Source organism: Phodopus roborovskii, unplaced genomic scaffold, assembly GCF_943737965.1.
Source record: "Phodopus roborovskii unplaced genomic scaffold, PHOROB, whole genome shotgun sequence".
Classification (NCBI taxonomy): domain Eukaryota; kingdom Metazoa; phylum Chordata; class Mammalia; order Rodentia; family Cricetidae; genus Phodopus; species Phodopus roborovskii.
The window spans coordinates 4,626,327-4,653,758 of NW_026126480.1; the positions used below are offsets into that span (position 1 = coordinate 4,626,327).

The 27,432-nt window shown below is 39.9% G+C and overlaps 1 protein-coding gene across 18 annotated transcripts in view; it reads left to right on the forward strand.

Moving 5' to 3' along the window:
• The window catches only part of Dlg2 (discs large MAGUK scaffold protein 2), a 1,341,778-nt gene extending 1,315,559 nt beyond the window's left edge, over window positions 1–26,219 (forward strand). For 7 of the 18 annotated variants that reach the window (XM_051192230.1, XM_051192231.1, XM_051192225.1 and 4 more), the window contains 7 exons: window positions 2,799–2,840; window positions 9,821–9,871; window positions 10,714–10,815; window positions 13,147–13,319; window positions 18,153–18,262; window positions 23,440–23,531; window positions 25,389–26,219. In XM_051192230.1, the coding sequence (XP_051048187.1) occupies window positions 2,799–2,840; window positions 9,821–9,871; window positions 10,714–10,815; window positions 13,147–13,319; window positions 18,153–18,262; window positions 23,440–23,531; window positions 25,389–25,495 (677 nt within the window). In that variant the 3' untranslated portion in view covers window positions 25,496–26,219. Of the gene's footprint in view, window positions 1–226; window positions 273–2,798; window positions 2,841–9,820; window positions 9,872–10,713; window positions 10,816–13,146; window positions 13,320–18,152; window positions 18,263–23,439; window positions 23,532–25,388 lie in introns of all 18 variants that reach the window. The other 11 variants (XM_051192232.1, XM_051192239.1, XM_051192228.1 and 8 more) reach the window with 3 other exon arrangements.
• The last annotated feature ends 1,213 nt before the right edge of the window (window positions 26,220–27,432 follow it).

Genomic DNA, 27,432 nt, shown 5'->3' on the forward strand with positions numbered 1-27,432 from the left:
TCTGGCTTCAACCTTTTGAGGGTTTATAAATCAAAATTTTCCTTTTATGACTCAGCTCAGGGAGTTTGGGATGAAAGTTATTTCAAAATGAAAGACAGTGGGATCCAGATTGCTTGGGCAACACGGTCTGTCATGGTAGTATCCATTTCAACTCCACTGACCTCTACCTTCCTCTTCCGTGGCTGTTCTTCCTCTCCCATTGCTCTCTCTGGGGACTTCCATGCAGGACATCCCCGGATTAGGTGACGACGGTTATGGAACAAAGACTCTGAGTAAGTTTCCAGGAATGGTCACTGTTAACTTTTCTTTTCCTTTCCTTTTGAGTTTGGCTTTTGTTCCTTTTCTTGAGGGCCTTTCATTCCTAGCATGCACACGATACGAGTTTGATTTGTTACCTAGCTGTGAATGCTCCTATAAAATAATTTTCGGCCATTTTGTTCTGCATGTCGGCATTTAAAAGCGAAATGTGTCAGGCAGTGTAACTCCTGCTGTGGGCAACACCTCAACACCTCCCCCTTTCTGGCCATGTGACAATGGCCAACATGGTCTGGATGTCTATCTTGCATCCATCATTTGCTCAGCCACCAACTTCCTCTCAGAGCAAAAGACGATGTTGCAAAGAAAGGGTGAGCGAAGTGTTCTAGAATGGCAAAGTAGAACTATCCTTTACGTTCTTTCTTCTGCCTTTTCAACATGGAAAGATATAACGACCTTGCCCAACTCTATAATTGAGCTATACTTCACTGTTAATAAAGGAGCTGTTTTGTAGCCAAAAGCAACATGCATTCCCAAAAAGTAAATATTGAGCTATCTGAGCCTTAATTCTTTGTTATTAACTTTGACTGATTTTTTTTCTCTGACTTGCAGTGGTCCTTCTTGAACCGTTTGTATGATAATTTAGATACATATTAATACCCTTTGTTGATTTGAGTTACCAGCTGCATTATGTTGTCAGGGGTTCATCTTGTAGTACAGAATGAAAAATAAGATATATTAGACCTTTACATTTTCTACTTATTCATGTCTTTGGTCTATGTCTCATTGCACTTAGCAATTAAAAACAAGTATCTGTGTCTCAAAATCCTATGCTATGATTTTGCTTTCTTTAATTCTAAATCCACTCTAGAAGCACCAATGTTGTATCTTTTATAAATGTATCACATATTCAGTTTTGTTTTGCTTACTTTAATGTAATAGCTACAGGAGGTATTTTCAGTTGTTCATTTAATAAAGCAAAATACCATTGAGCTGGATTTCACATTCAAGGGCTGTTTTCACAAGCCTGCGTGTGTGCTGATGCCTGCCTTTCAGGGTTCGAGTGTTGACTCTCAGTGGCCTGTTTAAGATATGTAGCTGGAGAAAACAAAATTGTTTAAGTGCTGCTCTCCTTAAAGATGAAAACTTTATCTTTGAAAATTTTATGGAGTGTGGTATGAGATTTGACCACAGATTTCAGCATCATCTGGATGGCACCAAGCACTATCTGGAGGAATTTATACAATTTCCATTTGGAAAGGGAAAGTGATTGTTTTAGACTAATAGTAAACATAATTTTAAAAGTATGTAATGCCCTGTTGAATCCAGAATGTCTAGAATAGAAGTTTGCTTACTCTTTAAAAACTGAACAGATTTAATTAGTGAATTAAAAGTAGGTATGAAAGGAATAGCCACGAAGATGCCCTGCAATACAGGGTTCCATCTTCCCTGTCTACTCGGTGACAGAAAGCAGACTTTCATGGGTTCATCTACCCCGTCACCATGAGTCTTTGAACTGTTAAATCTGTGCCCAGATTAACAGCACAACTCCAGCCATAAAGCCACACAGAGACAAATGGTTTGAAATCAGTAATTGCTTTGGTTTTCATTAGTTTTATACTACAGAATCAATCCCCTCAGCAAGCCAAGGGAAAAAAAAGTATATGTCAAAGTATTTTAAAGCACTTATTTTTCTGTTAGAGGATAGATAATGTGCTCTTTTTCCTCTTATTTAAGTCTTGAAAGAGCTGAGTAGTCACATATATATCATTTTAGTGCAGTGATACATGAAGAAGTTGATAAGTTGTATGTGACCAACTCATCAACTGAATATTACACATATCTCTGCTGTTAGCTGAGACCTTCAGGATGAATTAAACATAATTCATGCCAGATCCCACACCTGGCATCAGGCTATTTATCTTCTTCTGCCTGCTCTATTCTCCCAGAATTTAATAACTATTCAAGCAAGGATTATAGAATAAAAACTAAGTCATGAAATATTTCTCAGGGACTGATTGCTTCCTCCCATATTTTCTACTCACTGAAGCAGGAAAGAGCTTTAAGAATCCCTGTTAGACCAGAGGATTTGCTTGCAAAGTATTTAAATGGAAAAATCAAAGGGACTCCAGGGATCAGTTGGCAAATGCAGTCTCCCTTCAAAATAAGAAGGGCTAAAATAGATACAGAAAATCGCCTACACGACAGTGGATACACACTGTCCTTCACAACACCAGTCTGGAAAATCAGAACTCTATGGATATGTCACTTGTAGAAAGAACTCTACCTAGGCTGCCATTGTTTGCTGTTTGATAATTAAAGGTTCTTTTCTTATTTGCTGAAAGGAAGAAACAGCAGTATTGTGCAAACTGGCAATAAAGTTTTCATCTTTGTCTTATCTGGGTTCTCTTGGTGCGATTCTTCTGCAGCCTTTCACTTGCCCTTTGCTCACATTTCCAATAGCTTTGCATGGGTGTGTCCTTTCAGTTCTGGCTGCTCTCTGATGCTTGATCCTTCTTTAATTTGCTGTGCTGTCCTTGCAGAACACGTCTCTTCTAATGCCAGCGATAGCGAAAGTAGCTGCCGTAAGTTACTGCTTGGGCTTGTGGTTTTTTTCTTTGCAGTTGCCCCCATTGCCTGTGATAGTCATTTCGGAATCTTTTCAACTGCTGCCTTTTTTTTTTTTTTTTTTTTTTTTTTTTTTTTTTTCCCCCTTTTGGTCATCCTTCTCCAAAGCAAATGGCTTGAAATGAAATCAGCATTTGATGTGGAAAGATACAAATGACACAGGGGCCATCAATGGACCCTAACATAATTTGTGCATGCAGGCACAGATTTTTCAGATACCAATTTGAAGTTCAGCTGCTTGTAACCCCATGATGGAAGATTTTGACATTCTATTCCCAAAATCAATTTAACCTCCCTATAGGAAGGGAGAAGGTCATGATTCTATTATCCTCATTGGCCGTTTTCCTTCTGCTCCTGGAGCTGAAGCATCTCTAACTTACAGTGTTTCCTTTAAATCAGGTGTCTTTTGTATCACTTTCTCCTTTACTAATATTTTAAGACACATAGCATATCCATGTGTCTAACACTATTTGGGGGATGGTTGGGAAATTGATGAAAACACTTCATCTAATGCTGAAAGAATTTTCAAAACTTTTTAGGTCACAAAACATAACTGAAAAGGTAGGTAACTAGTTTAAAAAATGTTCTCTGTCTTTGGTAAACCCAAGCCATTTGCTTAGTGTGTGGAAATATTCACCAAACAATAAGCACAGCCTTCTAATCACCTCTCACGGTTTTTTGCTTCCTACTTGCTGGTGTTTGGTGACTAATAGAGGTACCTATTACCTCTGGGTCTTTATGATGTCTTTACTATCGATTTACACTGCTTAACAAAAGGGGCTACCCCAAAAATAATTGTCAAGGTGTCAGAAAACTGCAGGCCCAATACATGGTCCACATAAATAAACACCAATGCAGAGATTGGTATTGTCTTTTGCTTGACTATTAATTGTAAAGTAAAATTGTTTTGGACATACTTGTCCTACCCCATTTATGTATGGTGCTTTATAAAAATCATGCCATTTGAAGCAGAGTGCCAATTAGTAAGTATAACCTGGAGTAGAAAACACACACACACCAGAGAAGGGTGTCAGGTAATGGTGAGAAACAGAAAAGGAAGATGACACAGACCAAAGACTGAATGACAAAATTGTGATAATGTTGAGAATGTTGAGGTTACATAATTGTCAAATTGATAGTGTTATTAAGAGAGAAATTTCCATCGAATCTCACTGATGGAAGGATCCAGAGTTCTTGTGTTCAACCTGGTTGTACTCTTCCTACTTTTATGGTTAACCCAACAGTAGGAGAAAAAAAAAGATTGTCATGTGGTTTTCAATTCAGAACCAGTAAAGAAGGAAGGGCCAAAGCTTACCTTTCTAACTCCATGAGCCACCCTTGATGTTTCACGAGGTGAAATGTGAAGAACTTGTTTGGTCCTCATGAAGACGATGACACTAATTTCTTTAGTTTTCAGTTTTCAAGGACTTTGCTCCCCTCCAGTAGACAGAGCTATAAAAAAGGAAAATGGATGTTTTATTCTTCAGTCCTCTTCATGGACTGAACTACCTTCTTTGGAAATCACATTTCTGAAATATTTTTTCCAGAACCACTAAGTGACAGAATTTAAGCCACAGCTTTGAGCTGTCAGAGTGATGTGCCATGATGACACCAATCATTCTTTCCCCTCCCAAATAGTAACCGCACACAAGAATTTACCCAGGTAATGGAGGAAACAATTGCACACACCATGAATTACCTATGAGAAGAGGGGGACTTGGAGCTGGAGTCATGATGTTAGTAAAGCAGATGTTAAATCATTCATTTGGGGTCTCGGATTATAGGGGTCAGGCATGCAAGATTTCCTCCAAAGCTAAGAAGAATGTTGACTGATTCATTTGGTGGCTTCTACATGCAAGGTCCCATTTCTCCATGCTATAAAACCCCGTATGAAAATTGATCAAGCTGGATCTTACTGCACATGTACTTGGAAAGAGAGCTTAATAAATGGACAATCTGACTCCAGCACAGCAGGTGCATCCACGATACTTCCAGACAGAAAAATGACCTGTGTGTTAAGCTTTGGAAAGCAGATCACATGTCAAGGGGGACAAAGGAACTTTCTGTGAGGGGCAGTCTTACACCAAAATGGCAGAGCCATGGCCGAGACATGTGTTCCAGAAAGAGGCAACTTTGATATCAAAATAGGCTGTATTTTTTTTCTAACGAATTTCTGGCTTTTGCTATAATTGAGACTAATTTTATGTCTTATGAATAGCAGTACAAACAAACACAAAAAGACTCTTTGCCACTTTGAAAATGTTGCCTATTCAATCTGGAGACAGGGTGGCTTTATAAGATGTGGATGGTACAAAATAATTCAAAGGCTAATGTGCCACTCAGTGCACAAAGCACCATTCATGCTGCATTCCAGAGACACACAGCCTTACACATGCATGTTCACAAGCCTCCACTTCTATGACATAATTTGGACATCTGCTATGTCACATCAAGCATTGCAAAATAACTTTCTCAAGTCCTACTATGTTGAGTAGCATCTAAAAATGTAATTACTTAACATGTATATTGCCTAATTATACAAAATACCACTTCAAAACCTTAGTTAATGAATAGTTTCTTATTTCCTTCCACCAATAAAGTAGTCAAGTTAAGGCTCATGTTTTTGGCCCTCCTGTATAGACCTTCCAATTGCCCTTGTATTGGGAGGTAATAAGTATCAAACAGGTATTAGCAGGACCAGGCCAACCTCCAGAGCTGATGACTTGCTGTCTCAAAACTCCATCAAGCTCTTTACACATGATGGTTGCATGGGAGTTGACAATTATCAGTTAAGTTAGAATTTTCCAAATAAGGATCTTGGAGGAAAAAAAAATGAGCTGAGTGTGTAGTCTCTGAGATGAGGAGACCTAAGACTCTCCTGAAAGTTAGTAATTGTGGCTCCCATACTTTCTATCCCACTCCACTTTTCACAAGTATTGCTCATGGCTGCATCTAATTCTTTCATTGTAATTATCCATTTTACTTTTGCAATCATGATAGTATTGCTGTGCATAGGAGACAGCCAGATCTGTAAGAGGCTGCATGCCTCATTCAGTGTAGCCTTGAACCTGCAATTGAGACCTTGTGATTCTGGCTCTCAGGCAAGCTTTCCTCCACTCCATGGTTTATAAACCCAGCCTTTAGTTGTTTAATTCTGAACCACTGATCAGATTATCAAGACTAAAACTAGCTGGTCAGTGATTAATCCAGCTCTCAAGAGGCAGAAGCAGACATATCTCTGTGATTCAAAAAGCCAACCTGGTCTAGAGTGAGTTCTAGAACAGCCAAGGGTACACAGTGAAACCCTGTCTCGGGAAAGTTGTTAAGGGCCTTCTGGTGGTTATGTAATTTAATCTTCTGACTATCCTGCGGAGATACTGAGCTAACAAACAGATTTAAATCAAGATGCCAAGTGTAACCAATTGGAAGTAACTGCTTGAAGAACTGTATGGAGGAGCTGGAGAGATGGCTCAGCAGTTAAGAACACTGGCTAGTCTTCCAGAAGACCTGAGTTTCACAACTGTCTAACTCCAGTTCCAAGAGGATCCAATGCCCTCTTCTGGCCTCTACAGGCACCAAGCATGCAAGGATGCACAGACATACAGACTAATAAAAGAAGAAAAATTAAGAAATATACATAAACGGCTTGTTGTGGCCACACTGCAGCTCATCAGAACTCCAGGCAGTGACTACTCTATAATTTCCATTGAGAACATAGAACACCACCATGTCCTCCATAACCACCATCTACCAGGCATAGTCTAACCCGTCCCCATGCTAATGTTCTTTGGTCCTGCGAAGCAGATGGATTCTTAATAGCCATAAGGTGCAGAGCCCTAAGAACTAAATTTAGAACATTAAATACAATGTTACTAGCACCAGCCCCCACTCCCCTCCTGCCTCTTTTGTTTGTTCTCTTTCCTGAAGGCACACTGGGGTCTCACTCTAACCACATCTCACTGACTGGCTCCCTGATTCACACACCCAGTGTTGTGTCGAGTCTGTTAAAAAACAACTGTGCCAAATGTCTGGCAGCTGCAAACCCCACAGCATGTGCTGCTTGCCCACTGCCAGCCACAAAGTTGCCAAAACAAGACAGAATAGTTTGGCACTTAGAATAACAGCTGGCAAAAGGTACAAACTCTTGTGAGGAAAGAAAAAAGTAACTACTAAGGGTGACTATGCAGATGGTATAGCAACAGAGAGCAAGAGAAAATGGAAAAGCTGGTGTTTATACATAGACCTCTTGGCCATCCTGCCCTCTTCTGACCCATACCCTTTGTTCACAGCAAGCTCCGGTGAGCCTTAGAGAGAAGCCTACATCCCTGGTCCTCCTGAGATAGTATGGTAAAGGCAACAGAGAAGAACAATTGTGGGTTTAAATGGCTCTGCTACTTACTAGCTAAGCAAATGAGCCTCATCAAATTCTCTGAACCTCAGCTCCATCTATAAAATGGGTCACCAGAGTACCAACTACCCAAGAAATTCTCTGAAAAAAAGAAGCCAGTAGACAGGAAGGAAAGCCCCATGTGTCCTGCAGAATGACATAAAGATACGGATTTTTCCTCTTTGTTGTTGCTACAGAATTGTTCCCTTTCCACTCTTTTGTTTTTTAACTTGAGCATAAAATATGGAATCCATAGCTCTTAGATAACTTCAGCTTTCCTGTCTTCTCCAGCAGCTTCCATTCTTGCACAGGGCCATAAGAATTGGGATGCATAAAGGATACCACATTACATCACTACCTGCCTGTTCTACTGCTGTGAATGAAAAGCAGTTCTGTGAGAGACATACCAAAAAGCAATGGACAAACAATTCTCTCATCAAAGCTGGCTTTTGCTGGTTTTCAAAACCACAAATGATCTAGACTGACATCAGATGTCTTATTTAAGATTTTCATTTGGAAGATCCCATTGGGGTGATCTGCAAGATGACTGGAAAGAGATTCAAATAGAAGCATGACGTGTTGTATTTATTTAGAGGAAACTGTATTTCCCAAAGGAAATGATCCTATTCACAGACACGCAGAATGGAACCTTCTTTGAGCTCATTACTCATCTTGTTTTTCACAACGGAAATCATGGTGTGAGTTCTATAACATCTTACAACACTGTGAAGTTACAGTGGATGGAGCTTTGTCTCCATGAATTGGCCAGTGGAAAGGGCAGACTGTGACAACTATCACCTGACACCTGAAGCTTTGTCTCACTATGGGGATTCTCCTTTCATATTATTTTACCAAGCCTTCCCTATAAAGCCATAGTCTAACATTGCTAACATTAGTGAACCATGCTACTATCCCTCAAGCTCTTTCTCCACAACTTCTACCCACCCACTTTGTATCTCCAGATCAGATGACTAAAGCTTAGCAGCAGTCACTTAAAAAAAAAAAATCTAAAATCTGATTTTGTGTAGTTTAATTAATCCACAGGGAATCATTCTTTCCCCAAATACACAAAATTCTCAATCATCCCACCACACAAATCCCCTTCTCACACATAAGGATGCCTCCTTAAGCCCTTCTAGGACATCTGCGGACAGGTGCCATTTAGGAAAGATGCCAAGTCTGATCCTTCAGGATATAGGGTGGCCTCAAAGTGCCAACACCAACAGCAAGTCCTCTTTTGAGGTAGATGAAAAACAATTTAAGTTGGCAGCCATTTCTTACACTTGAAAATGTAAGAAAACCACATTTGCCCCTGCAACTACAAGGCTCTATAGAAGGTCTATGTACTCTACAATTACAAACATAGAAGAACTACCTGAATCAACTGCAGTTATTAAAACCATCTGTGTAGTTACCACATTTTATGAAAGCAACTCACTTTCCCCTGGCTGGAGCTATGAAAGAGAAACTGGTATTGCATACTATATATGTTTTAGACAGACAGCCCATAGACTTTATAGTATATATAGTATAGTATAGTATAGTATAGTATAGTATAGTATAGTATAGTATAGAGAGCAATGAGGTTCACTGTCTTTTGGCCTTGGAAAAGACCACCCCCATCCCTTTCCTCCTCAAATGTCCCCTTTAGCAGATACTGATCTGTTTTCAATATCCCTAATCTAGTCTCACACCAAAAGTTAACCAACACTAAACCCAATGCAAATATAGGAGCAGAATCTTTGGGATTTGCAGCTGAACTGAGACAACTCCATGACCACCTAGTTGATCAGTGTATAAATTTCATTTAAAACTGATTGCCAAAGTTGAACTTGCTCTCCACAGCAGTGTGTTGACTCAAGGCCCACCCAGAAGCAGAGGACATGTAACAAATGCATTGGGAGATGCTGGCATTTTTACAGCATTGCTTCCCTTAGTTCTCATTCTGGAGGTTCAAGGCATGAGTTAGCAGCAATCTTAAGCAATAGCCTCGGACAGACGTCTCAACCTGGAGTGGGGACCAGGGCTTGAAGGCAGGGACTTCCACATGTTGAACACATGCTGTGCCCCACAGCTATAACCCCATGTCCTCAGTTTGAATCGAATTTAACTGAACAGCAACAGATTTCTGATGATGACTCAGTATTAGACTAAAACCTCTGTCATAATATTCTAACAAAGTTTCTATGTCATAAAATAAATAGGCACTTGCTTTTGGACCACACACTTAGGAAAATAAAGTAAGTGATGAAACAAAAGTATCAGAAATTCTGATGAGGTAGCGTGAAATCACTGGATAGACCCTTTCCCAAATGACTTTATTTGGGATGCTCGGTGTGAAGGCATGGCACTCCATGTAAGATAAAAAAGCACTCTCCCAGGTCACTGCCCCACCACAGAGATCTGGTATGACTGCAATAACCAGACACTAGAGCTTTATGAGGATGGAGGATTTTTTTTTTAATGGTTCAAGGAGAGAATGCAAGGAAAATTAACCCTCAACTATATGTTTCCTGGTTATAACTTAATTTTCCTCTCTCTTCTTCTCAGGAGGACAAGAAGATCTCATTCTCTCCTATGAACCCGTCACAAGGCAGGAAAGTAAGTCTCCAGGCATGCCCAAGTTCCTGATTCCCAGGCTATGACAGATGACACCAAACTCAGTTAATACTCAGGTGTGCCAGACCTAGGCTCAGTAACAGCTCTCAGGAGGGCAGAACAGTCCTTGAGAGACATGACCCCAATAAGACCTCAGGCCTGAGCTGGAGGGCTAATGGAGAACAGCTCCAGGAAAGCTGATGCCAGCCCAGTTTTGAAAAGGACCTCAGAGGCAAGCCATGTGCAGACTGCTCCAGGAGTCCGAGTTTCTGCAGATATGTATAAAGTGGCTGGTGGTGGCTGACAGAGAAGTTGCACAGAAAATTGAAGCATCAGATGAGAAGATGCATCAAATAGACTTAAATATGTTCTAAAGTACTTAGGGATCAGGAAGCCCCCAATCAGAGTACAGATAGTATTCTGAGTGGAGGAAAAGAAAGCACAGATGCGTGAGGTGTCACTGCTACTGACAATGGCTTTAAACAATGGTTGAAAAGATGGTTGGGGTGTTTTTCTCCAAAGCTCCCAAAATCTGGGTGTTTTGACATGGGGAAGTAAAGCCTGAGAAGCAGAGCTCCTCCTCCATTTCATTGGTAGCTGCTACAGTTGCTCTATTCCCTGATAGTAAATTCCAGATAGCAGCAGAGGCAGCATCCTGAGGGCTGAACATCCATGTCTGTATGCAGGGTTTTATGGGTTATTTATCCCCAAGCAAGGAAGGCCTTAGCACTCCTTAACTGTTGGCAGTCTGCCCTGAAGAATCACCTCTGCGGCAGTACAGGGCAATATCCACCCTGTGGGGTTTGAAGTCCCCCCTTAATGGCATCTTCCTTTCCTTCCTGCAGTCAACTATACCCGGCCAGTGATTATCCTGGGCCCCATGAAGGATCGAATCAATGACGACTTGATATCTGAATTTCCTGATAAGTTTGGCTCCTGTGTGCCTCGTAAGTATTGTTTTTCTTTTCTTTGGGCCAAAGCTTGAATCCTTGATGGATAATCAAGTGTAATCCTGAATCTTCAAAAAGAGTTGCTAGTGTAATTCTAATGTTATCAGTTACCTACTATCTGGACACCAATTTAGGGTATCTGCCTGACACTTTTGATCTGGGCTGCCACGTATTGTTTTCTACTGATAAGGAGTGACCTTCATCCCCAGAAGATAGCAAGGCCTTCTAGAATCTCCCAGAGCACGTAAGACAACATGCTATTTATAAGTCTCAGTGGCTTCTTCTAGACTGATTGAAATACCACTGTAGCATCTTTATCTATAGACCAGATACAATCAGAAGCAAAGTCTCACATTGAAATCATCTTTGGATGACTTAGTCCAGTGTGTCAGTCCTCAAGCCAAGCAGTCTTTCCTTGTATTTTGATAGTCCTGGGTTATCAGAAGATTGTGTGTGTGTTCTATCCTATAGGCCTTTATAGATTTCAAGCTTTGAGATTATAAACAATTAAATTTCCAAGTCCCTTTAAACACAGCCTGTAATAATATGTCTGTCGGTTCTCAAAGCTACCACTACCACACCTCTGCTTTCCAGCTTGCACAAAAACTGCCTGTGAATAGAGATGAGGCCATTAGGAAATCTGAATTCTTAGAGGCTCTTACATCCAATCCCAACAAATAGCTCTGCTCTATGGACTTGTTGTTTTAGATTTATAATTTCAACTGTCCCAAACATTTTAGTACTAAAAATTCACCGAGGGTCATAAAGAAAAGAAGGAATTATGTGTATGCAGCACACAGACAAAAAGAGGTCCAGGAAGGTTGCTGGACCTCAAGAAAGGGTTCCCAGCAGGGACTCAGGGAAGAGGCAGAACAGCTCCAAACAGCTCCTAAGAATGTCTTTAGGTGGGGAGGGGCAAAGAAAGACCTGGCTTGTTCACAGCATCTGCCATTTGAAAGAAGGAAATCAGAACTTTAAATATTACTGCAACTTGCCCTTCTACTTTGTGCTTACTCCCCTTTCTTTTTCTGTTTTTCTTTTTTTTTTTTTTTTTTCATTACTAGCTCTGTTCTATGGGAATAAGTACATACTGATTATACAGGGTTTGGAAAGTTTTAAAAATTAAAAAGTTAGCCAAGGAATTGAGAAGTATATTGAATCCCATATAATATCTAGAAACAAAATCACTCCTCCTTCCAATACATTCTTCATATGCTTAAATCTTAAGCCTAATTTGTTAAATAACAATTTAAAATAACTATATTCACAAAAAAACATAGATATTTTTTATTTCCCCTCCGTTATATAATTTTGTGTTATAAATTACTATATTTAATATATTTGGGAATAAATTTATCTTAACTTTTGATCAATTTTAAGACAAATATTTAGGGGAAAATACCTGATTCCAAGATTGGATATGGGTAAAAATTTTTTAACTTGTATAACTAGATTGTTTTCCTTTTGTCTTCCTAACAAAACATTAACATACAGTTGTTAACTTTGCTGACTTGATTCTCCGACTTTAAGTACCTAAACATATTCATAATGATATGCCCATTTTTCCTAATTATTATGGCACATATGGAGAAATATGATCTATTTCTCCATAACCTATTTTGTTCTGTGTGTGCTATATATGTTGAGCAGTGGTTATTTGAGGACAGGATCTCACTATGTAATCTGTACTGGCCTGGAACTCATGACCTTCCTGATGCTGAATCCTGAGTGCTAGAATTACACATGTGCAGACTCACTAACACTCAGGTGTAGTGCCATATTGTTGAATCTGGATTTTGTTATCTTTCTTTACAGAATATTTCCTTTTTATAAAGCAATAATGTATTTGTTGTGTTTGTAACTTGGTTTTAGACTTTTGAAGGCAGGTCTCAAGTCAGCCTAAAAGAGCCTTCTAGGTGGGGCTAGATGTGTGGCTTTATCTACCACCCCAAATGCCCAATTTTATATGAACGACAATGTCTTCTAACACTGAGTTATCTCTGGACTCTTCACTTAGAACCAGCATCAAGGCAGATAGGAACGATAAATATAGACTTTTTTTCCTCACGTTTCTCATCTATTGTAATTATATCCATGCCTTATCCATTGTCTGGTACCTGAAACAAGTTATTTCTTGTATTTTGTCCTGTTTTATCATTGCTTATAGGAGATGGTAAGCCTGGCATTCATTACTGTGTCATGGCCCATTATATTGTCTGTGACACATATCTACGTATCTGTGTTGAAGGAATAGTGGGGAAAAAATCAGATGGAAAAGAAGTTTAAAATTATCAATGCATCTTACTTTGACTGTTTCTTCTTTTATAGATACTACGAGGCCAAAGCGTGACTATGAAGTTGATGGCAGGGACTATCATTTTGTCATTTCTAGAGAACAAATGGAGAAAGATATCCAAGAGCACAAATTTATAGAAGCTGGCCAGTACAATGACAATTTATATGGAACCAGTGTGCAGTCTGTGAGATTTGTAGCAGAAAGGGTACGTTTGTCAGTCCTCTTACAAGTCCCTAAAGGTTTCTAGTAGCAAACTTTTCTTGGCCATTGCTCTTTCCTGATTGCTAATTAATATCCAGAGGTGGAATTGCCCTAAGACCATGTCATTGTATTGTGACTGACTTGTGGATGAAGGGAAGAGAGGAGACCCACTAACCCAGACAGCACACACCGTTTAAGGGGACTTGGTTTGTTTTGGCTCACTGTCTGACCCAGGTTAATAAGACTGAATTCATTAAGGGAGCTTTGCTAATATTAGTTGCCTAGAGAAGTTGAGTTTTTCTCTCTCTGAAAACTTAACATTTTCATGGTGAAAGGGAGATGCATGGGATAATGGTCCAGCCTATTGCTGCCAGAAATTTTGACTTAGAAAAGGCACTAATGCCAAAATTCTCTTCCTGACACCATCAGAAGAAGGGAGAATAGGAAAACACTTTACTGTGGCTTTAAGATCTGCCCCATAGATAGATCCTATGAAAGCATGCAGATAATCCAGGGGAGGAAAACAGTTGTCTGTCTGACTCAGTGTGGTCCCTCCTTTTGATAAAGTGATGAATTAAACAACTCAGCTCCTCCACAAGGACCCAAAGTAACAGGTATAGAGTGGGGTAGGTAAGCTGGAAATGAGACAGACAGAGAAAGAACCATACATCCATGCATGCACAGACCTGGAACAATAGCATGAATCAAAAACAAACATCTTGGCAACATCACCTCCAAAACCAGGGGTAGATGTGTCCCCTCCTGGCAGGAGTAAAAGTTAAAAAGATCTTCTCAGAAAATGTAGATGCTGGCAACTCTCCTATAGGAAAATTCCACTTGGATGAATAGCCTGAAATGTATACAGCAGCCTTGTTTTGGAAAAGAATTTCACATCTGTCCCCAGAAGGCATCCAACATGCCAGACCCAGGAGCCACTTAGAGAACAGAGCTACTATCTGGATTTGGACTCCCTAGGGGTCAGAAAATCTTGCATTTTCCTTTCTTTAAACCGACATTCATTCTACTTTACTGATTTGGAGGAGGCTAGCTTGTGAAGTCAGCTTAACCCAGAAGAGTGGCTGTGACCTAAGCCTCTTGAATAACCTGCACCATAAGGGATGTGTGTTGAAACAGACAGGAAAGAGAAAGATGCCCTTATTATTAGGTGTGCTATATCATGTGTGGCTTCATGCTAGTTCTAGGACTGAAGGTAGGCACAAAGTGGTGCCTGGGAAATTTTGAAATGCTGTCACATTGACCAAGAGAGAGGCACAAAAAAGAAAAAAAAAAAAACTGCCTGGATATATTCATGCCCCACTCATCATCCTCATTCCAGGACAGGCACCAGAGCTGAAAGAGTAAGATGACAACAAAAACCCCAGATGTCACATCACCAACAACTGTTTTCTCAAGAGGAGCTTTGGCTAACACTGGCTAAGGTCCTGCTCCTGGACAGACACCTTCACTTAAACAGAAGCAAAGAGCATCATGATTCCTGCTACTGTGCTCACACCGTCACACTGCCACCCCCGCTCTGCTATCCCCTCTCCCCATGTAGTACCTGGGCTCATACCACTGGTCAGAGGGAAAACACTTTAGAACCTCATCACCACGGAGGCCACTGGTATAGCAGATCAACTGTGCAAGAGGAAACACCTACTGTTTACCAGGCAAAAACCATCTCAAAAAGCTGTAGCTGATAGCCTCCACAGCCAATTAGTTCAAATGAGTTCAAGTTATATGAACAGCAAGACAGTTTTTTTTTTTAAAATAGTACAGTCAAACAAAACAAAATACAATGACAAGAGTATCAAAGATCTACAGAGCCATTAAATGAACAAATATCCCAATTTCAAAAGTATATAAGATGGAGAGAAAAGAATTTCAGGGCACAGAAGAAAGCTGTGTAGACATAAAAGACTGGGTAGCTTACAGGCCCTGAAATAAATATAACCAAAATGCAATCTTTACCACAGAATATTGAACACAAGATACCAAAGGTAAAGCCAGACATTGTTGGCTCATGACTAATCCCAGCACTTGGGAGCCAGAGGCAAATGGATCTCTATGAGTTCAAGCCTAGCCTGCTCTGCATCACTAATTCTAGAACAGCCAAAGCTACACAAAGAAACCTTGCCTCATCAAAACAAAACATCTACAGTGTAAGAGGGAACACAGTAAGATAGCCTAGGCCTAGAGAAAAAAGATAAAAATAAGCCCTCTACCTACCAAGATTAGCCAGCAAGACAGGAAACACTGAAGTCTTCATCACCATTAGACTAGCCTCACAGAAGCTTATAAAAGAAAAAACAAAACTGAAGAAAAGAGATACTGAAAGTTCGAGAACAGCCTGTGCTATAAAGTAAGACACTACATGGGGAGGGGCCAGTTAAGGAGAGACAAGAAACATCTCAATAAAGATACAAAAAATACTGAAAGAGATTCTTTCTTCAATATTGATTAGGCTTGGTACCTTCACACAGAATTCTAAAACCTTATCTCATCCCATACAAACCAACCCTCTCAGAGTGGGTAATGAGCCTAAATATAAGACCAGAAATTCTTCAACTGCTAGGGGAAAATGGCAGGGAAACTTCAAGACATTGGACAGGACGTTAAAAGCCCAGAAGACATTATTAAAAATTGGTAGATGTGATTACATCAAACTAAAAGTTTGTACAAATGAGAACAATCAGCTAAAGAGACAACCCACAGTATGGAAGAAAATACTTGCCAGCTAGTCATCTGAAAGAGGGATGATATCCAATGTGTATATAGGAACTCTTAAACACTTAACAAATAATTATCCAATTGTTTTAACTAGACAAATGGTGTGATAAGACACTTCTAAAAAGAAAACATCAGATGACCAAAATAAAAATGGTAAACACATCAGAAAAAAAAAAAATCAAAGCCATGTTCTGCACCCCAGTAAAAATGGCTAAATGACAAAAGTAAACAAGTGCTGGGAGGATTGAAAGACAAAGAAATTCTGATCTTCTGTAGGGGAAATGTGAACTTAGCATAGCCATCAGAGAGAGCAATATAGAGTGCTCCAAACTAAAGTCAGGGCCTGGAGAGATGGCTTAGGAACACTTCCAGCTCTGGCAGAGAACCTGAGTTCAGTTCTCAGCTTATGTCAAGTAGTTCACAACTCTAGCTCCAGCGAATCCAACAACTCTGACCTCCACCAGCACCTACACTCATGTGCACATACCCCTATATGACACGCATGAATACACATAATCGAAAATAATACTTCTTGAAAACAAGATCTACCTGAACTATCTGTGCTTTGTACTGGATACAGATCCAAAATAAGTAAAATCAGCATATCAAAGGGATTTTTCCAAGTCTGTGGTGCTTGTGGCAATGTCAGTAATAGCTAAAATACAGAATCAGCCTCAGTGTCTGTAGCAAATGAATAAAGAAAATCTAATGATGATTTATGATACATGATAGATAGATAGATAGATAGATAGATAGATAGATAGATAGATAGATAGATAGAGATAGTCATCATATTTGAGTATTTTTCAACCATAAAGAATGGAAACATATCATCTGCAGCAAAATGAATGAAACATAAGTGAGATATAAGCCAGTCATACAAAGACAAGTACTACATATTCATTCTTTCTCATGTTAAACAGAATTGACCTGAAAGTAGTAATTAGTAAGGACAGAATGTGTTTGATTAGGAGACGGTAGAAAGACTATAATTGACTTGATCAGGACACTATAAACATATATGGAAATACTATGCTGTACCCTATTTTATAGATATAATTGATGTCTTCATTATCAACATTAGGAAGTATAATGTCTGATAACATACTAGAACATCTCTAGTTTCCTCCACCCAACAGTTAAGAGTCTGTCAAGCTGTATGGACCATTTCTAGCCAGCAAGCTGGAAAGCCGTGTCTATTTTCCTATTTGAATAAGTAACCCTGGCCTGTGTTGACTGGAAAGGTACTAGCTAGCACAGGATGAAGCAGCAAATCCACCTTTCGTGTAAGCAATGCACTTCACAGAGAGCAAACTTGGAATTTATTATTTAAATGGTAAAGCCTGAAGCATCTTGGTGTATTTCTCATAAGCATTCGAGTGTTCACTGGAGTCTTCCCTTTGTACAAACAACATGACTTTTCCCTGGATTATTGATTTAGGACTGCTTCTATCTACATAAAAATGCCTCTTTTCTTGTGTAAAGATCTCCTAGCCTCGGAGTAATAAGGCCATTTCTCTCCAGGAGGTAGAATGTGATGTGGCAAATGATTCTACTTTTCCAGAAATTTTTTATAAAGTAGCTCCTGGCCCTGAACATCCAGAGGTCTGGAAGCCAAGTTAAATGAGGTATGCTGTAAAGGAATAGGCTTTTTATGCGCTAACAAACACGTTTGCATACCTACTGCAGAGTCAGCATTTAACCATCTACAACGGAAGGTAATGCTTTGGTGTCTGCCTCCCAACATGCATGATCATGACAGAGTACATTTAAGAACTAGCAAATGTGTAGAGACATGCTCAAAGCTCCTGTGATCAGCATTCTCACAGGTTTAACACTGGTGCAGGGTAAAATGATGAAAGGTCTGCTCCATCCAGCAGTTCTATCCATACTCAAGAGCTGGCCTTCAGTCTTCCTACTGGTGAATTGTGTGTTACTGGTCAATACTGCTTAGTTTTCTTTCCTGTACAATGCAGTCAGCAATACCTCCCTCACAGACTTAGGATTACTCTTTGAAGTGAGATTTTTTTTTTTTTTTTACAGTTTTATTTCACTGGACACTAGCCATTTTTCTTGGCATTTTTAACGTGGTATTTCTCTTACCCAGGGCAAACACTGTATACTTGATGTATCGGGAAATGCGATTAAGCGGTTACAAGTTGCCCAGCTCTACCCCATCGCCATCTTCATAAAGCCCAAGTCTCTGGAACCTCTGATGTAAGTGGAGGACCAAGGTCCTCATGCAACACCCTGCTCCAAACACACAGCAAACAGCAGCAGTTGGTCCCAGAGGCTTACAGACAAGAAATGCCAGCTTTGATCATTAATCATTTCCTCCTTTTAATATATATATTAAACTTTTTTGAGTCATTAATTCTTCATTGTTTTATAAATTGCTTTAACTTTAACATTTTCTGCTTGTTGGTAGCTTCATTTTGGCCTAATAAGTTTTGGGGTGGAGGGGACAGTTACTTTAGTTTCCAGTTTCTGCAAATGACAGGTAGCTATCATTTTTATATTATTTCTTAACTTTGAGAACAGTTTCACAGGTAAATCTTCAAATGTGGGCATTTTGTTTTGTTTTTATTGAAGGAACAAAGAACACTTCCTAATCTTGACATTTTATATTACCCTTAGTAGGATCCTGAGTCTCTCTTTAAAAAACACACAGACCACAGTTCTTAACAGCCTTTCCTAGTGGCCTGACTATGAATAGCCTTAATATCTTCATCTCCACATCTGTGCACATATGTCAGTATGGGAAATGTATGGTTCTGATTGATTTCAAAGCATTTCCAAAGCTCTTATAAAATACCTTTCTTCAAAAAGCAGTAAACAAACTAGGCAGATATTCATGATCTGACAAAGCATTCCTCTAGGCAACCCTACAAAACTGAAACTACTATAAGAAATGGTAGCAGAGCAGAGATGTGAAAACCGGACAGGCTACGCCAGCTCTTTGCTTTGCCAATGATCCTTCATATAACCCCAGCACAAATTGTTTGAGCTCCCTAAGATTAGATCCTCACCTATAAACTATATAGATATTTACCTATATAGACATTAACATGTACCTTGTAGAGAGAGGGCTGAACAAGGTCACAGAGGCTCAAAGTCCTCATCATAGTAAGCACTCGGGAGTTAGTAGTATTATTGCAAAAGATATGAGGTTACTTTTTATGGAGCATTATAATTCAATCTTTATAAAACACATAAGTAGATCGCAGGAGAATGCCAGAGATGAGGTCAGTGCATCTGTTACAAGAGCCTAGCTCAAATATTGCCCCCAGGCAGGCCTCCAGAGAATGTTGTTGGACTGAACATACAGAACACAATGGAAAATAATGCTTATGGAAAGGTTATAAAAATAGAAGGTATTTATTCCCAGAGATGAAAGCCGTTGTTTTCTGAGGATAACAGCTACCTATCTGTTCTCCTCTGAGGATGAAACTGCAAATTGAGCCACAGCCATTGGAATGGCAGCTAAGAAAACTAACATAACCTAAAATGCATAGTTGATCTCTGGGGAAATCACCAGTTATATCCTAAAAGCAGAGTATCTCCCCAGAAGTAACGGTAAACAAGGTATCAGAAGCTGTCTTTGTGGGGCTGCAATCGGAGCCAGCAGAACAGCCCCAGGTTCATGCCTGAGACGGGGAGTGTGGATGAGGGAAAAACTAGCTAAAGGGTTTAAGAATCCAAGACTGAGACTCAGGGTAGGTGTCAGGAGGGCCATTCAATCCATACTGAATGTCATTTTGTTTATTCTTTCACGATCTTTCCTATTCAACCAATGGTGAGGACAAAAATGGCAGTAGCCTCTTATTATCATGGATAAAGGGCAAAGAGATTTACTTCCCTAAATCCTACAGGTATTTGGTAGCCACACCTGTCACCCAGCCTTCAGGGTAGAGAGTAAACGCACCTGGGCCCAAGTCTATTGTTATTTAGATAAAAGATATCAGCCACCAAGGCCAGAACATCCTGTAGCTGCCAACCTAATGTCTTTTAGAATAAGACAGATTTGAGCTCTCTAAACTTGTGGCAAGATGGAATGAACTCCTTTTCTTGGGTCCTGACAGCAAGGGTTTTTGCCAAGATAAGTAAACAAACTTAGGAGGCCAATGGGAAAACATGGCACAATCACCACATAGAAAACTGTGTATTGGTGATAAAAGGACACTCGGTGTTCTTACTCTGACAGCACATATTAAACTTCTCCTGTGTTGGGTATTACATAAAGTTAGTTAATGACCACAAATGTCATTATGTAAAATTGATTTATAATCTGTAGACAGCCACACAAAGCTATGCAATGTTAACATTAAGAGGAGAAAAGTAGTGCTCGCCTCTTAGGAACGGCATCATAAAAGCTCATTTCAGAAATAGAAATTAATCTACATGATAAACACACAACAGGACTAATGACTGCCTGGGGAAGAAAAGCCTGAGGGACCAGGAGCAGTGGCACAGTTAGTCCAGTCTGACTCTGGGAGACAGCCCATCTGGTACTCAGTGGAAGATCTACTTCCTTTCATAACTACCAAATGACTTATTTAGTTCTGCCTTAGGGTCCTGTCACAGGCACTTACCACCAAGGAAAATTAAGCATGCCAAAGGCTAGATGCCACAATGAGGACAATGTCTTTGGCATAATTCGAGGCGGCCTTATTCATGGACCTCCACTGTGGTGGTAATGGCACTCCACCTCATGCAGTCTCATTACTAAAGGATGGCTGTTTATGGTTCACTCTCTCCTGTTCACTTCAGAAGCAATGCTGTCATGAATTGCTCATTCCCCAGGAAGGGGCAGAGCTCGGTCAGCCAGAACACAAGCATGGCAGCTGTCACAACGAGACAGTGACACACCATCACACACATTACTTCTCACATGCATCACCCACAGAGCTGATTAGCAAGCATGCAGCTGCCTCTTCAGGGGAAAACAAATTCAAGGGCATATATGAGAGAAATGCTTTCAGAATGGGCTGCCTGCTGACTTGTGGACCTACCCCATGGCATTGAGAAGCTTTCCTGTACCCATGTACCCAATGGTCGTGTATGGCTTTGCACTCATGATGCATTGCATTTACCCCTACCTGTATCTATGCCATAATTACGTTTCTCTGCCTAACTCACCTTCACTCACTCATTCCAAGTGTCGAATCAACCTAATGAACAAGCTATAGGTTCTTCCTTCCATGAGCTTAGGCATGAACTCCAAGGAATTTGGTATAACATAACATCTGTTAGACTGTGGTTGTGGAAAGGGGCCAAGTTCTTACTCCAGAACTCCTGATTACTTTACAGACAGCCTTAGGGATGTCCCCTCACTACTTCAGGCCCCCACTACTTGCACTAGAAAAGGGACTGACTAAGCCCAGGCATTCCAAACCTGGATCTCTGGCCTGTAAGTGGAATGCAAGGCCATGATACTTTCAGAAATTTACCTAACCAGCCAATCAAAATGTCTTTTCATTTGGTTGAACCTTAACTTTTTTTTTATTTTTTATTTCATTTTGAAGTTCTCCTTCCCACCCTTCTGTCCTAACTGCCCCCTCCCCTTGCCGCCCCCCCCTCCATGCCAGCCCATCCTCTATCCAGTCCTCCCAACAGGTAAAAACCCCCATTGGGAGTCAACATCATTTGGCACATTAAGTTGGGGCAGGACCAAGCCCTTCCCCTCTGCATTAAGTCTGAGCATTCCACCATAGGGATTGGGCTCTAACAAGCTAGCCCATACACAAGGGACAGATCCTGGTCCTATTGCCAACTTTCTCCCACATACAAAGGACCTAGTTCAGTCCCAAGGAGGCTCCACAGCTGTCAGTCAAGAGTTCATGAGTTTCCATAAGCTTGGTTGAACCTTTACTTTCAGTGCCTAGAGACCCTGAGAAAATAACACTAGTACTGGTTAGGAATTAATAAATCCATTATAGAGAGAATTAGAAAAGTATCTATTTTACTCCCACCTTCTTTGTCCTTGAGACTAGGAAGCTTTTAAGTTATTATGTGTTCAAACAACATGTCTATATAATAATAAACCAAACTAATAGAGAGTCCTGGGCATAATTCCTTTACTTTCCTTTTCCTATCTGAAAAAAAAAAAAATCAAGCAGGCACAAGGTTTTTTGTTTTTTTGCCTTTAAATGCATTCCAATTTATAAATAATAAATGTATTGTTGATAGGACAAGGTATAATAATTTGGTTCATAAGTAAAAATGTAATGGTCAAGTCAGCCTCCTCGAACATTTGTCACTTGAGTCTATTCTTGAGATGAGTCCAATCCCTATTAGATGCTTTGAAATAGTGAATTAATTGCTGTTATCTACATTTACCTTAATGTGCTCTTAAACATTAGAGACTATTCCTTCTATCTGACTGTACCCTACACATCTTCTGTGTTAGAGATCCTTCTATATGAAGCTCCACATCCTCCCTCACCATTTGACTAAACTGCTCGGTTACAGTCTTACTTGAAACTATTATGGTCCCAGAACTTTCCAGTTATTCTGTGTTCACTGAAATGTCCATCTTCAACAGACACTTCCCTTGTCATCTGGTCATAAGAACAGGAAAGTTAGAGTTTCAGTCACTATAGGCAGGCCTCAACATTTGTAGAAGTTGAGTAGTTAGAGCTGCAGAATACCTCAGGGGTCTGCTCTACTTATCATAATACACTAGAAACTCTATGTGTTTCTGCTCACCAGAGTTGCATGGAGGGTGAACAGCAGACCTTAAAAGGAAAGAAGACAAGAAACTAAACCTTTTGTAAAACCTGAGAACAAACAAATTGAATTCCCTCAGGTATAGTATTACCTAACAACCCCAAGTACACTCTCCTATGTCCTACCTCTGACCACTTCTGGAAGACAGTCTTCAATTCTGGGTCTTACATGTAATTTAGAGGTGTAGAAATCTACTCAAACAAGCTCAAACAAATGAAATTTAAGATTAGAAATATAACAAAGAAGTAGCTGAAGGACAATCTGTTCTGATGAAGCAGAACCTCAAACAACACACAAGCCCTTCAATTAAACACTCTGAGGCCTGATGGAGAGGAAGTTTAATCTCACTCAAGGGACTGAAGGAACCAAAGAGACCAAACCCGGGTCTACAGATCACAAGGAGACAGGTTCTGCTTTGATCCAATATCACACATGATGCCTGTACTACAAGAGAGAGAACACACTGGCATGGAGCCCTCAGTGGTTAAAATGATTCCACCAAGTCCTAAATGAAGCCTCAACAGCTACCAAGATTGAACTATGCCTCCTGCAGGGTTTTGTTCAGTTTTGTTTTGTTTTGTTTTGTTTGTTTGCTATACATTTTAAAATTGGGGAGGTTCAGTATATTCTCTTTGTGTTCTAATAGCAAATCCTCATTTTCTCAGGGAGATGAATAAGCGCCTAACAGAGGAACAAGCCAAGAAAACCTATGACCGGGCAATTAAGCTAGAACAAGAATTTGGGGAATATTTTACAGGTAAGTTTCCTTGGCCCTGATAAATTGCCTGGTATTATACTTAGAATAGACTCCATGCCTGCTAAAGCTAGGCCCCCAAACCTTCCCAATGAGATTGCCTGGTAGTTTTGTTTTTTGTTTTTTTCTGTTTGGTTTTTTGTTGTTGTTGTTGTTGTTGTTTTGTTTTTGTTTTGTTTTGTTTTATGCTGTCTGCTTTGCTCATTTAGTTGAGGGCTTTGGATTCTGTCCTCCCTTCGGCTATTAGCTCATTTGCAGTTCTCCATTGGCCCTAAACCACGAATGGCAGAGGCTCCTGAGTGTTAAGGAGATCTTAGTCATGATACCTCATGAAATTATCCCCTGATAGATTCAGAAAACTTGAAAGGCTCAACATGGGCAGCAGTCTCTGCCTTGAAGACCCTCTAGGCCTAGCTCCTCAGTCAGCAGCATGAAAAGAACACATCTGGAGATATTTCAGTTAACACTGTTTCAAGTCCAATAATAGCTTTTGATTTTTTTTTTAAAAAAAAAAATGTCTTTGACAACATGCTGAATTAGGGATGGAATATAAATTTCTTGTGGATGTCCTGAGTTCTCTTTTCTTCCCTGTTCTCATGAAACACTGATTAAATCCTGAGAGAAAGCAGCCTTGGTGGAATTTATCTTGCGACTGATTCTCAATGATTTATAAACAAGACACTTGAGATGAAGCCCAATAATAGAGTGCTTACTTGGCTTGCACAAGTATCCAAGTTTGACCCATTCAAATATAACCCAAAATAACATTAACTCTAACAACTGCCCTTGTGAATTACTAGCATGAAATGAAATGGGGTTTGTTGCAGTCATTTTGAATCATACTCAGAATACCAAAAGTGCCAGTAACAGGGCAGTCTGCAACTGTTTTAACTAAAGTTAATGTTAAGGTTTCTCTCAATAATGTGAGTGATACGTTATTCAAAATGAGCATCCAGGTGGGAAAAATCAAAGGGCTTCAGAAATGAGTCCTCTTCCAGAGGACTCAAGTTCAGTTCCCAAGTGGGAAAATTAAATCAAAATAATGACTACTTGACTCATAGTTTGAACTCATGAGTAGATTGTCATTAGTATGCTCCAAAGATTGTTTTTGAAACATAAAGATGTAAGCCATATTTCAATAATAGTTTGTCTTGAGACCTTGGTGGCTGACAGATAATGCTGATGTTTTGGAGATCTAAGGCCAAGACAGTATTTATTCAAAGGAAACGAGAAAATGTGCTTAAATCTACACTGAGAACTGAGTGTTTTAGTAATTTGAGTTAATGATTTATGTTTCCTCTTATTTATGTTTCTTACTGGGTATGCACAGTATAAATAGCTCTGTGAGGTAAAAATCCTACTTTACCAAATAACTTGAAGAATAAACAGTGTTTCTCAATAAAGGTTTTAGGAATTGAAAAAGTTAACAAAACTTTTCTTTCAAAACTCCTGTTATTTCCATGTCTACAAGTCGTGAATTTTTGCCTTAGCTAGAGTGCAGTGTAGAAACTCCATGGCCAACAGGGAGTTCTCAGTCTGAAACTGCTGTGTTCTGTGGTCTGCTCTACTGCCTGGCTCAGAGTGGGCATCCATGAAATGAACAAGTGATTCTTTGCTGGAACTGGGAACAAACACAGAAAGTACTAAGATTGGGACTGACCTAGGTCATTGAGAGAATGCTTCTTTTAAGCATCGTTCATGTGACCACACTTGTGTGACTTTTCTTCCTTACTGGAAGGGGACACTAAGCTTTCTGATGAGTTGTCTGTCACTGATTTGAGCTTCTGTTGGGTGAGAAATCATTGCCCTCATCCCCAAGGGAATGCCTCCTAACTCTGGGTGTTTTTGCCTTTGACACAGCTATTGTCCAAGGAGACACCTTAGAAGATATATACAACCAATGCAAGATTGTTATTGAAGAGCAATCTGGGCCTTTCATCTGGATTCCCTCAAAGGAAAAGTTATAATTTAGTTACTGCACCTCTGACAACGACAGAAGAGCATTTAGAAGAACAAAATATATATAATATAATACTTGGAGGCTTTTATGTTTTTGTTGCATTTGTTTTTGCAGTCAATGTGAATCCTTATGAATGTACAACACAAACTGTGTGAAGCCATGAAGGAAACAGAGGGGCCAAAGGGTGGGACAGAAAAGACATTGCAGTATGCAGGAGGCTTTGGTTTGCTCAAAGGACCAGGTGTCGGGATGAACCTCTGATGGGCTCTCTGCCCTAGAGATAGGCAGCCTTCTCACCCCAGCAGATGTCCAGAGCTGATTTAACTGCTGAGCTCTCTGTGTTTTTTGCTTTAAGAAAAGTTGCCAGCACTCAAACCTCACCAACCTTCCCTTTCCCCACACCTCTGTAATTGGTACACTTCGAATTTTATAACTATGCACATCCTTTGATTTAACAAGCAAAGGAATTAAGGAAACCAGAAAAGAGAGACTTTGGAGACAAAGTATTATCAGGGGAGGAAGATTGTTTAGTTTCCTTGGCTGGCATGTGCAAAGACAAGTGTGTCATAAAATTGACAACTTGTGTGAGAATTAACCTTACTGAGGAAGGGATTCCACCTGGACTAGCTTTATGATTGTCAATTGTCTATTTTGCCATTTATAAACTGAAAGAAGGCACTACAGATGAGAATAATTTATACAATAAAATATAGTAAATGTATAGAAATGAATTTCTATAGGTTAAAAGTTTTGTGAAATATTTTGTAAAGACTAAAAAACCATTGAAAGACTAAATGTACGCCCTCTCAGCAGATGATCAAATTCAAGAATTTGAGGTTGCACTCTTCCTTTTGTTGCCAATGACCCATTCAGAGCATCTGAGTGCCCACCAGGTCTGATGAAGACTTCTCCCTCCCTTACCTCCCTCATCACCCATGCGCACTAGTACACTAGCGATACACTCTTATGGAACACATCCCTTAATAAGTTACCCTCATGGATAGTTTTGGAAGAGTTTTTTTTTTTTTTTTTTTTTTTTTTTGTTACCTTTTTTAAAGCTGATTGGTTTTTAGAGACAAACTCATGCTAATAATCAAAATGGAATGATTGCTTTTCTCCAGTTAAATAGTTTGAGCCAACCATGCAGATAGTCAAATTCAACTTTGTTCCTAGTCATTTGCATACAGTTCAAGACCCAGTATTCTGGCAAACCATAAGTCATTAGGATTATCTTTTCTTTGTTTCACAGAGCAACTGAGTGTTTTGTAACAACCCAGGTTGGCATTACAGGGGGCGATCTGTCCTAAGATGCACTATTTCCCTGAGGAAGAGAAAAAAAGAGAAGTTATCTGGTTGGGAGTGGTGAGGGATGCACTTTTCTTGTTTCAGTATATGGGCAAGGACAATTAATGACTTTGAGCTCAATCAGTTGAACTGCCTTCCTTAGGGCTACACCTGGACCAAGTTCATTTTTCTAACAATTATAATAATGATGATCTGAGGGAAAAATAAAAAACTTCCCAAAGCCTATAAGCTGAAACATAAGAGTTAGCTTCCCACTTTAGCACTGATGGTGACGTCAGCACTGGTTCTGCCCAAGGTATTCAGAGAGAGACTTTTTAGTGTTATTAATAACCACTTACATCTGGGTTCTATGCATGCCCAGATTAAGCCCCATCGCCTTATTTCTGGGGTACATCAAGACCTGGCAGGATTCTGCCACACTGTGCAGCCAACCAGCACGTAGGCTGGAGTACAAGAACAAAAGACAGAGCCATCAGAGTGATGGGGCTTCTTCTAAGTTAGAACATCGGGGCTTAAAACCGAGTCTCTTTCCAAAATCAAGGGTCCTTCATACCATCGTCTGCCTAGCTGCAGTCACCAAAACAAACATTAAAATGCAAAAGCATGTGTCTACCTATAGTTTTGAGGCAGCCTTTGCCA